This window comes from Microtus oregoni, unplaced genomic scaffold (genome assembly GCF_018167655.1).
Source record: "Microtus oregoni isolate MIOR12 unplaced genomic scaffold, Mior012 000003F_ref0000135, whole genome shotgun sequence".
NCBI classification, from domain to species: Eukaryota; Metazoa; Chordata; class Mammalia; order Rodentia; family Cricetidae; genus Microtus; species Microtus oregoni.
Genome location: NW_024543062.1, coordinates 30,575,469 through 30,588,113, shown reverse-complemented (window position 1 = coordinate 30,588,113; position 12,645 = coordinate 30,575,469). Strand labels below are relative to the sequence as shown.

The following is a 12,645-nucleotide window of genomic DNA, read 5'->3' as shown; positions in this document are numbered from 1 at the left end:
GCAGGTCTCCGAGCTGGAAGCCAACCTCATCTACATAGCCAGTTCCATGCCAACGAGGGCTACATTGCTACACAGTAAGACCCTGACTCAAAGTGCAAACTTTGTTTTTCTTTAAGACAGTTATGCTGGCCAGGCAGTATCCCAGCACGTGGGAGACAGAGGCAGAACTCTGTGAGTTCAGGGTCAGACTGGTATACAAACAAGGTCCAGGGCAGCCAGGATGGTTACACAGAGAAACCCTGTCTCTAATCTAAAAGCAAACAAACAAACAAAAGATACCTCACAGTATCTTCAAGAATGAAGCCAGGGGGCTGGAGAGATGGCTCAGTGGTTAAGAGCACTGCCTGCTCTTCCAAAGGTCCTGAGTTCAATTCCCAGCAACCACATGGTGGCTCACAACCATCTGTAATGAGGTCTGGTGCCCTCTTCTGGCCTGCAGACATATATGCAGACAGAATATTGTGTACATAATAAATAAAAATAAAAAAAAAAATAAAAAAAAAGAATGAAGCCAGGGGCTGGAGAGATGGCTCAGTGGTTAAGAGCATTGCCTGCTCTTCCAAAGGACCTGAGTTCGATTCCCAGCAACCACATGGTGGCTCACAACCACCTGGTCTGGCGCCCTCTTCTGGCCTTCAAGCATACAGACAGAATATTGTATACATAATAAATAAATAAATATTTTTTTAAAAAAAGAATGAAGCCAAATGCTACACTGAGAAGACTTTTTTTTTTCTTTTCGAGACAGGGTTTCTTTGTGGCTTTGGAGCCTGTCCTGGAACTAGCTCTGTAGACCAGGCTGGTCTCAAACTCACAGAGATCCACCTGCCTCTGCCTCCCGAGTGCTGGGATTAAAGGCATGCGCCACCATCGCCCGGCCTACACTGAGAAGACTTTATCAAGATAAACTGGCACTTGGTAAGACTGTTTGTTTCTTCATTTATTACCACACTCTCAGAGAAACGATTTCCTAACACTTGAAAACCACTCAGTGATGGACAGTGAACTGCTTATTTCTAAATCAGATTACAACAACTAACTGACCATATAAGAATTCAGAATTTCAGGCCCTAAAATCAACTCCCTTCTCTTGTCTTCCAAACACCTCAAAGCCTGAAGGGAGACATCTCAAGTTAGAAACTGGCTCTTATCTCTAAACCCAGGCTGTCCTGCCTGGTACTGGAAGATAAAACAAACGCACAGTGCTATTTTTGAGATGTTTTGTAGACAGCTTCCAGGACTGGTGAACAACTCAGGTAAGAACTGCCCTCCTCTCTCTGAACAAACAAGAGGATCCACTTTAGATTCTGGAAAACAAGTCAAGTTCCTAGAAGAAACTTTTTTTTTGTCTCCTCCATTTTTATTTTTATTTTTCCATTTCTGTTATTTTGCTTTCTGGTCAAGTTTTTTTTTTTTTTTTTTTTTTTTTTTTGATTTTTCGAGACAGGGTTTCTCCGTAGCTTTTGGTTCCTGTCCTGGAACTAGCTCTTGTAGACCAGGCTGGCCTCGAACTCACAGAGATCCGCCTGCCTCTGCCTCCCGAGTGCTGGGATTAAAGGCGTGCGCCACCACCGCCCGGCTCTGGTCAAGTTTTAAACCTCAGAATGGTGGTTCCCAATTCCAGCTGTACATCAGGGTCATTTCTAGAGTTTATGAATGCTGCCGGGCATTACAATTCTTAGGGGACTAAGGGCAAGAAGACAGAAAGACGAGAGTTCAAGGAAGCCTAAACAAGACCAAGACTAAGAAAATAAAAAAAAGAGGTAGGAGGGGGAGGCCAAGCAAGATAGGACTGGCAGCACAGGCCTGTGACCTCAGCTACTCAGGAGGTCCAAAGTCCAAGGCCTGCTTGCTTGGCTGCAAACTCAGTTTTAGCCCATCTCAGTTAATTCTCAAATAAAATAAAATAAAATAAAATAGGCTGGAGATGAAACTCAATGGTCAAGTCCTTGCCCAACATGCACGAGATTCTAGGTTCTGCACCCAGTGCCAAAAATAAACATATAAGAGGGCTAAAGATGTAGTTAAGAGTCCCTCATGCTCTTGTTCCAGAGGACCCAAGTTCTGTCCCTAGCAACACTGGGTAACTCACAACCATCTCTAACTCTAGCTTCAGGTAATACAATGTCCTCTCCTGGCCTTCTTGTATGCACGACACACACACACACACACACACCCTTAAAATAAAACAAGGAGTCAGGTGTAGAGGCACATGACTAATCCTGGGAAGGGAGAGGCAGGCAGATCTCTGTAGTTCAAGTTCAAGGCCAGCCTGGTGTACCAGTAAGTTCCAGGTCATCCTGGGCTATCAGAGAGACCCTGTCTCAAAAAACTAAATTAAAAATAAGTAATAAAATAAAAATGAAAAGAATGTCTAGGACCCAGGGGACCCAAAATAGAGAATCAGGCAAGGTAGCTCACCTTGAACCCTGGTCTTCCAGAGGTTGCAGAATTTTTGTGTGCATTTGAGGCTAGCGAGGATTAAACTGCAACACTTGAACGGGGTGGGGGTAAGAGGTACTGAAGAAACTGGAAGAAAAAGGCCGCACACCTTTACTCATGTAAAGGTCTTCAAGAGAGTCTGACATACAGCCAGAACTGAGAACTACCAAGAAATACTATCAAGACATAGTCCTGAACTGATAAAACCATTAATTAGATGGTGCAAATCCAGAACCTAAGATCTAAGAATCAATAAACAAGAGACCTAAAACTTTAATCCAATGCCTTAACTGTTCCTTATTTTCCAAATGGGAAAGTCCCTGCCAAGGACAGCAGACCACTCTCCATCTCTCCTGCCCCCTCACCAAACCAGGGTCAGTTTCTCACAGGTGGGGAAAATCATCAACATTTCCAGGTCCAGTTCTAACACGCAGCACTGCCAAGGTCAGAAAAACAGCCAAAGTTTCTGCTGCTGGTTCATGCTGTAATTGCAAATAAGTTGTTTATCCACCATCCAAGCAGTTGACAAGCGTCTTCAGAGGAGCTGGCCTTAGTTACACACTCAACTGACAACAAACCAGATCCTGCTGGAATGAAATATTCTAAATGAAGAGAGCCATATCAGTATCTGGGCCACAGCATGTGCCAGCGAGCTACCTGCTATCACTGCAACACTTGCAACTCTTCATTTCTGTATGGATATAAACAGCTCATACTATACCCTACTTCCTCAGAGAACCTTCAGCCGGGCGGTGGTGGCCCACGCCTTTAATCCCAGCACTCGGGAGGCAGAGGCAGGCGGATCTCTGGGAGTTCAAGGCCAGCCTGGACTACAAGAGTTAGTTCCAAGACAGGAACCAAAAAGCTAGGGAGAAACCCTGTCTCGAAAATTTAAAAAAAAAAAAATTGAGAAAAAACATCTAAAATATTATCTTCTATAGTAGTGGCACATATGATTAGAAAAGTCTACTATACTAATAACAGACACAAGCATTCTCATCAACAGCACCCACTGGAGGCTGGACATGGCTCAAGAGGTTAAGAGTACTGGAGTTCAGGAAGCCTAAACAAGACCAAGACTAAGAAAATAAAAAAAAGAGGTAGGAGGCGGCAGTGCTCTCAGATGCAGTGTTTCTCATTTGGCTTGGTAAAGGGTCTTATCATGTAACCAGGCTACCCTGAAGCTTGTTTATAGCCTAGTGTGGCCATCGAACTCATGGTGTTGGGTTATACACTGTGCCCACTGCACTCGGCTTCATTTACAGTTTGCAATTCGTTTGTTTTGTTTTCTTTCTGTAGCGTTGGAGCCTGTCCCAGAACTCACTCTGGAGATAAGACTGTCCTAGAACACAGGTATCTGCCTGCCTCTGCCTCCCAAGTGCTGGGATTAAAGGCGTCACCACCTTATTTTACTTTTTATGTGTATATGGGTGTTTTGCTTGCATACATGGCTGTACACATGTATGTTTGTGACTATGGAGGCCAGAACATTGTGGGGCTGAGGACCAAACCCAAGTCTTCTGTACAGCTGGACAATGGTGGCACACATCTTTAATCCCAGCACTCAGGAGACACAGGCAGGTGGATCTCTGTAAGTTTGAGGCCAACCTGGTCTACAGAGCAAGTTCCCTGAACTCCAAAGTTACACAGAGAAACAGTGTCTTGAGAAAAAAACAACAACAAAAAAAGTCTTTTGTAGTCTCTCCAGTCTGGCGATCAAAAGTAGGGCCAGTTTTAATTCCAGCTGTCAAGGTGCTTGAAACCAAGCCTGACCACCTATCCCAAATAAATAAACGTAGGAAAAAAAAATTTATTATGCCAGTGAGGTAGCTTAGTTATTAAAGGCACCCACTGAATATGCTTGAGGACCTGAGAGCTGAGTTTGATCACTGGAACCCATATTTTAGGAAAGAAAAAGCTGAGCAGAGCCAAGTGGATCTCTGTGAATGATAGTAAATAAATAAATGTCCCTCTCATACATGGCATAATAAAAAGGGAGACTAAAACAAGAGGATATTAACTCTCCAGCAAAAATGTACATAACTAAATACTGTATGTGTGTGTGTATATATATATATAATATAAATAATTCTTTTTTTTTTTTTGGTTTTTCGAGACAGGGTTTCACTAGAACTGTCCTGGAACTAGCTCTTGTAGACCAGGCTGGCCTGGAACTCACAGAGATCCGCCTGCCTCTGCCTCCCTAGTGCTAGGATTAAAGGCGTGCGCCACCACCGCCTGGCTAATATTTAAAGTTAAACTACATAAAAACATTTCAGTTGGGCAGGCTAAGTGTAAACCCAGCAATTCCAGGCTGAGGAAGGAGGAGGGTCTGAGGCCAACCTCAGCTGCACAGTACCATCCAGACTAAAACAAATAAGCAAGCAGGTGTGGTGGCACACACCTTTAATTCCAGCACTTCTGAGGCACAGACAGGTAGCCCTCAGAGTCTGAGACCAGCCAAAGCTATGCAGGGAGACCTTATTTCAAAGAAACAAGAGTTTTGGCAGATCTTGAGTTCAAGACCAGCCTGGTTTATGGAATGAGTTCTAGGACACCCAGGGTTAAATAAATAAACTGTTGACACTTGAAGCAGAGACTCACTCTGTAGCCCAGGCAGTCTGGGACTTCCTGTTCAGCACAAACTGGCCTTGAATTTGAGGTAGTCCTTCTCCAGCAACTGAGCACTGGGATTACAGGTGTGAGCCACTAACTACATTCAGTTGAAATCTTAACTGTGTTTTAAGTGTTTTATATAAAGTATTTAACTGCAAGAAAACAGAATGAATCAGCACCTGGGAGGCAGTCAAGCGACTAGAGTCTCCTAGGCAAGCCTAGCCTACTTAATGAGGCTTTTTTTTTTTAAAGATTTTATTTATTTATGATGTATACAACATTCTGCCTCCATGTATGCCTGCAGGCCAGAAGAGGGCACCAGATCTCATTACAGATGATTGTGAGCCACCATGTGGTTGCTGGGAATTGAACTCAGGTCCTCTGGAAGAACAGTCAATGCTCTTAACCACTGAGCCATCTCTCCAGCCCCCTTAGTGAGACTTTTTAAAATTAAAAAAAAAAAAAAAAAAAAAAAAAAAAGAGAGACCGACAGTGGTGGCACATGCCTTTAATCCCAGGACTTGAGAGGCAGAAGCAGGTGGATCTCTTGAGTTTGGGCCAGTCTGATATACAGAGTGAGTTCCAGGACAGTCAGAGCTGTTACACAGAGAAACCCTGTCTTGAAAAACCAATTCATTAATTAAAAAAAAACGAAGGACAAAGTCAGAATGTCCTAAACCACCACCACTCATCACACACAGCTCTGCTGAAATGCTACCACTGACAATTACTTGTTTTGGTCCAGCTACAACGCCGGGTAGCACACTGCTAGATAATTTCAACATTTTCCTCTACAGGAATGTCTTACACACATCAGCTTTTTTTTTTTTGGTTTTTCGAGACAGGGTTTCTCTGTGGTTTTGGAGCCTGTCCTGGAACTAGCTCTTGTAGACCAGGCTGGTCTCGAACTCACAGGGATCCGCCTGCCTCTGCCTCCCAAGTGCTGGGATTAATGGCGTGCGCCACCACCGCCCGGCACACATCAGCTTTTTAATTTCTAAAAATATATCATAAAAAAAAATATATATCATAATCATGTATGTGCACTGAGTACTTGTGAGGGAGAACGTGGAATTGGTTCCTTCCTTCCACCTGCCCAGTAGTGAGCCCTCTTTGGCCCTCTGTTATTTGTTTGGTCTATCACAGCTTTGGCCTGTGGTTCACTAAACAACAAACAAAGCATTTATTGCAGCTGACTCATGCATGAATGCATTTTAGTGACTTAAATAGGGCCCTAAAAAGTTAGTTGAGAATTCTTGGGTAATCAAAGCTTAACATCTCCAAGCAGCGTGCAAAAGCTAAGTCCATCAATTTGAGATACATCCTAACAACAGCCAAGAAAAAAAGATTCGTGATAAAGCTACATGTTGGCGGAAGACTCCAAAATTAGTTTACACAATTCCTGACTTGGCCTGAAGTTACACTAATTCCTCCTTAGATATTTAAAACACTAGTATATCATGGATGGTGACCACTGGTCTCCGCAGGCAAATTCTGCAAACCCTCAACTGGTAAAGGAGTTTGTCACACCCTGCAGAGAAACTCTCAAAGTCAGTAAACCTTAAAAATTTGGTGAGTGTGTTTTTTTAATGGTCTTCCTTTTAATTTAAATCGGAGGGGTGGAAAGGATCAAACCCAGGCCCTTGTATACTCTAGGCAAGTATACAAGTAGCTCTACCACTGACCCACATCTCTGGCCTACAGCTTTTTGAATCAGACTGTTACTTCCAAAGGTCCCCTGTCACATACACCTACTCTGAGTCCATATAATGTTACTTGCACTTACGGTTTCCCAGGGCTGATTGTTTGAGCACTGACAACCAGTGTTCTTTTCCCTGGGGATCACCTCTCCTTCTCCCAGTTTTACTAAGTTGCCTGTAGTCCTTTGTGTAGGGTTGAGGCCTTGTAGGCGTCCCCCATCTAGTCTGGCATGTTCACTGACATATTCGCACACAAAAATATATACATACATACACAAAAATACATATATGCAAGCAAAAACAATTAATGAAAAAAGAGGCCATGAATTTGAAGGAGAGGGGGCAGGTTATATGGGAAGCTCTGGAGGGAGGAAAGGGAAGGAGAAACACTGGAATTAAAATTACAATCTCAAAAACAAACAAAACCCCACATTGCTATTATAGCTAATATGTTGAAAGTCTAAAAGAGAACAAGGATTTGTACATAGTTCTGAAACATGATGGAGAAGGCTGGACTGAGGATTCTGCCAATTCCCAACAACCTACAGTCTCAGTTGATTCTCTAAAAGGGAACAACTCCACCTTGCTACACTGGATAAACAATTAGAATAGCGACAACAGAGACAAAAGTTCAGCCCAGTACTTTGTGCATGATCGTTAACTTATCATACGCTATGTTTATATTAAGCACATATTAATGACATATTTCCCCGTGAAAGCAAAACACCTATAACCACACACAAATTGGCATAAATGTTTTTGGTGCAAGTAGTTGTCGAGTACCCCAAGTACTTTGCTCATTTACTTCTTGCACTCTTTTACAGGTAAGGCAAACTCAAGGACTGAACCTAAAAAGACTGAATATAGACTCCGCACGCTTTACCATTCCACGATGAGTCCTCTTAAAGGAGCAGCTCTGGAGCCAGATGTAAGTCTGAAAACCCTCGGGCCTCAGCCTCTCTTATTTAATCTGGAATGCTACCCAATGTTAATCCAACACAAACTCAGTGGTTTTGGAGCGTGGACTGATGAGTCACAAAAACCACCTAGGTCTTAAAGCCTGCTGTGAGGTACTTGTTACCTGGATGACCTTAACCCTTTCTAAATCTCAGATTCCTCGCCTGCAAAATGGGGCTAAGAATAGCGCCTACTTCAGCCAGCTGCTTTGAATATGAATGCAAGGGCCTAAATTAACCACGCGGTGCAGAGCAGCTTAATCTTACACACTAGACCTCAGGACGAGGGAAGGGAGGGTCGTTTGTCCCCAAGTGACCCCGCAGACACGACCTCCGCTGGCTCTTACCGCTCTTGGGTTTAGACTCGCCGGCCGGCCCCGCCGAGGCGGAGCGGGGCGGCTGTTGCCCTTTGCTGCTGCCCGAGGAGGCGGAGGAGCTGTTGGAGCCGCTGTTCTTGTCCATGTCGGAGGCGGTGGCGGCGGCGCTGGGGGAGCTCTGCGGCATCAAAGGGGGCCTCGGCGGCGACGGCGGTCGGAGCGGAGCGGGCGCGGCGGGGACCCAGGCTCATGGCGTTCAGGGCCGGCGGGGGTCGGCGGCGGCAGCGGTTCTCGGCCTTCATGGCGACATTTTTCCTTGTTTCCTTCCTCAGCTTCTCAAAATGGAAGGAGAAGCGACAGGTGGGGCTGTGGGCCCAGCGGCGGCGGTGACTGGAGGAGGAGGAGGAGGAGGCCGGGGCTCGGAGGTCCGGGCCGGGCCTGGCGGGGCGGAGGCTGCGGGGGAAGGGGAGGTGCGGGAGGGTCGCGAGCCCCGCCGGCCGGCCGGACACGCTCTCCCGCCGCGGGGCAGGAGAGAGGGCTGGCTGTCTCGGTGCCGGGGACCGGAGTCTCCGACACAGCGTCCGACACTCGCCTCTGGGCCGAGGCCGAAGTGCTCCGGGAATGGCGACGAGTCGCCAAACAGCATCTGAAAGAACCCGGATGGACTATTTATATAGTCGCCGTGTGCGCGTGGTGCATTCCGGGAAGTGTAGTTTTCGCCAACATCCGGGTCCAGGAATGGGTCCCCAGGGGAGGGACCGATGTAAGACTTGTTATTACTATTGATTTTTCTCTCTTCCCTTTTTTCCTTTCTTTCCTCACTTTCTCCCACATTCCTGTTTTTGAGACAGTGTTTCACCAGATAGCCCTAACTGTACTCATTATGTACTCATTGTGTATACCAGGCTTCAAATTCACAAATTTTCCAGCCTCTGCCTGCCAAGGGCTGGACAATTTTTTTTTTTTTAAAAAAAAAAAAGGTGTTTGGGTGTTTGTCTGGTACCAAACAAACACATGGTGCACAGATATACATACAGGTAAAACACCCATACACAAAAAAATTATAAAAAGCCAAGTGGAGTGTGATGGCTCGCCTACAATTCCAGCGCATAGGAGGCAGAGATGGGGAAATGTCCAGAGCCGACTGGCTAGCCAGACTAGCTGAAATGGCGAGTCCATCTAGAAACCCTCATTCAGTAAAGAATGTGGAGAGTCATGGAGGAAGACACTCAGCGTCAGCTCAGAACTCCATGCACACGTGCATATGTGGGAAAACATTCATAATGCATGCAAGCTGCATCATATGTAAAAATCAGTAAGAAGGAAATGACGTGGTATAGTTAAGTGAGGATATGCTAGTTATGCAGAGGACTTCTTAAAAATGCTGCCAAGTGGGCTGGAGAGATGGCTCAGTGGTTAAGAGCACTAACTCTTCTTCTAGAGGTCCTGAGTTCAATTCCCAGCAACCACATGGTGGCTCACAACCATCTATAATGAAATCTGGTGCCCTCTTCTGGGGTGCAGGTACACATGCAGGCAGAATACTGTATATGTAATAAATAAATAATCTTTTTTAAAAAATGCTGCCAAGTAGAGGACACACGACACACAGAAAAACTCCATTTTTAATTTTTTTTAAAATGGTGTTATGGATCAAATTCAGAGCCTCATACACACAAATAAGTTTTCAACCTATGAGCTACTCCCTCAGAAGATTAGTGGAATTTTAGCAACCAGATTGGTACATGCCTGTAGTCTTAACACTCAAGAAACCAAAACAGAAAATATAGAATGTAAGGGTAGCCTATGCTATATAGTGAGATTAAGTCGCATATGAGAGAGAGAGAGTATAGCTTAGTGGGAGGGTACTTGCATGGGCAAAGCTTTGAGTTTGATCCCCAGTATCATGGGGCGGGGGTGAGATGAGGAGAATAATAAAGCATGGCTGGAGAAATGGCTCAGTGGCTAAGAGACTGTGCTGTTCTTCAAGAGGACCTGAGTTCTGTTGAGTTAGGCAGCTCCCAGCCACCTGAAACTGTGGCTCCAGGGGATCCAATGCCTTCTAGTCTGTAGAGGCACCTGCACGCATGTGCACAGACCCACACACAGGTACACATACACACGATTTATAAATAGTAAAAATCCATCTTGAGGCAGAGGCAGAGAGCTCTCTAGGTTTCAGGCCAGCCAGAGATACATGGTGAACCCCGTGTCAAAAAAAAAAAAAAAAAACAGGAATCAAATTCTAATTTGAAACTCTCTGGTTTTTTATTATCATATAGTACATGAGCCATTATATAGTATGGGAGAAATCACAGTTAAAGTGGAATGCAGACCAAGAGGAGCATACTTTTCAATTTTCATTTACTTCATTTTTAAGTGTATGTCTGCACATGATGCGCGTGCCTAGCACCTCTAGAGGCCAGAAGAGGCACTGGGTCTCCTGGCACTGGGTCTCCTGGCACTGGAGCTATTGCACCATGGGGGTGCTGGGAATCAAGCCCAGGTCCTCTAGAAGAGCAGCTAGTGCTCTAATTGCTGAGCTGTCTCACCAGCCTCTTGGAAGCAAAGGTGTATGTATACCACCATAGCCAATCTTTAAAGACTGCTGAATTTATGTGTGTGTGTGTGTGTGTGTGTGTGTGTGTGTGTGTGTGAATGTATGGGGCATGCGCCATAGTTCACATGTACAGTAAGAGGGCAACTTGTGGGAATCAGTTCTCTCCTACCAGGATGGAATTCAGACTGTTAGCCTTGGCAGGGAGCACCTTAAGGCTCTGAACCATTTCACTGGCCTGCAAGCATCATTTAGAAAGGTTCTCCTGGGCTGGAGAGATGGCTCAGTGGTTAAGAGCACTGGCTGCTCTTCCAGAGGATCTGAGTTCAATTCCCAGCAACCACATGGTGGCTCACAGCCATCTGTAATGAGATCTGGTGCCCTCTTCTGGCCTGTAGGCATACATGGAGGCAGAATGTTGTATATAATAAATAAATGAAAAAAAAGAGAGATGGCTCAGTGGTTAAGGGCATTTGCTGCTCTTGCAGCTGAGATTTGGTTACTGGGTGGCTTGCAACCATCCCTAGTTTCACATGTCGGATGCCCCTTTCTGGCCTCTGAGGGCACCAGACACACATGAAGTACACTTAAAATCACTTAAATACATGCAGGCCAAATATTCATACACATCAAATAAACCTTTTTTTTTAAGTTCTGGAGGCACCAGATGTCATTATAGATGGTTGTGAGCCACCATGTGGTTGCTAGGACTTGAACTCAGGACCTCTGAAAGAACAGCCAGTGCTTTTAACCTCTGAGCCATCTCTCCAGCCCCTGACCTCACACTCTTACTATTCCTGCCTTGGCCTCACAAGCAATAATCTCCCAGTTTTTGTTTGGCTTTGCTCTTTTGTTTGTAGGGCAAGGGATCCTCGGTACTGAACTTAGGGCGTTGGACATGCTGGGCAAGGACTTGACCTCAGTCTTTTTCAGCCTTTTACTTCGAGATAAGGTCTCACTGAATTGTCAGTACTGAGCTTGAATTAGGATTCTTCTACCTCAGCACCCCGTCAAGTATCTGTGATTACAGAGCTTCTCCATCAGGTCCTGCTTTCTTTACACTTTATAGTCTCTCTCTCTCTCTCTCTCTCTCTCTCTCTTACACACACACACACACACACACACACACACACACACACGCACACACATGCACACACAGAGCTTCAGTTAGAAAGTGTAATGTGATGTCCAAAAGGAATAGCCCCAAATCCTGAGATCCATTCTTACACACAAGTAGATGAGCTGGGAGTACTAAAATTCTGTGATGAAATTTTATTGCACATAACAAAGACCGGAGAATTCTAAGTGTGTGGATGAATAGTTTCTTCCTTCTGCCATTCATAAAAATGGAAGAGAGGGGCAGAGACTCCCAATGCAGTAGGTGTCCATCTGTTGGGCTATATTAAACCAAGAAGAGACTTTTCATTTCAGATTAGTTTTTTAGGATCCTTGGCACTTTCTCCTTGTTGAAATATTTACAGAAAATATACATTTGAAAGGGGAATTAAAACAGAAACAGAAATTCAAGAAAAACTTCGCAGCCTCTATGCTCGCTTTTGTACAAGATGGTCTGTAATGCCTTGTCCTTTCCGTTAACAAATAAATAAAATTAAAAGGAAGCCATGCCTAGTGATGCAGGCCTTTAATTCCTCCTCACAGGAAGGTCAAAAGTTCCAAAGCCTGTAGGGTGACAGAGTTCAAGGCCTTGCCAACTTAGTGACATCTATCTCAAAATAAAAGATAAAGGCTGGCAAGGTGATTCTGCAGGTCAGAGTGCTTGCTGAGCAAGCCCAAGGTTCTGAGTTCAAGTCCCAGAGCCCATGGAGAACTGACTTCTGAAAATCATCTCCTGACCTCCAGACATGGACCTTGGCGTGTGTGTGCCTGTGCGTGTGAGACACAAATAATGAAAATTTAAAGATCAAGTACACTGGGTGGTGGTGGTGCACGCCTTTAATTTTAGCACTCAGAAGCTGAGGCAGGCAGATACCTGAGTTCAAAGCCAGCCTGGTCTACAGAGCGAGTTACAGAACAGCCAGGGCTGCACAGAGAAACCC

At 45.0% G+C, this 12,645-nt stretch overlaps 1 protein-coding gene across 4 annotated transcripts in view; it reads right to left on the bottom strand.

Annotated features, from left to right (window-relative positions):
- The window catches only part of Rnf10 (ring finger protein 10), a 33,964-nt gene extending 25,741 nt beyond the window's left edge, over window positions 1–8,223 (bottom strand). For all 4 annotated transcript variants that reach the window (XM_041646483.1, XM_041646464.1, XM_041646474.1 and 1 more), the window contains exon 1: window positions 8,062–8,223. In XM_041646483.1, the coding sequence (XP_041502417.1) occupies window positions 8,062–8,218 (157 nt within the window). In that variant the 5' untranslated portion in view covers window positions 8,219–8,223. The remainder of the gene's footprint in view (window positions 1–8,061) is intronic.
- Window positions 8,224–12,645: the final 4,422 nt, after the last annotated feature.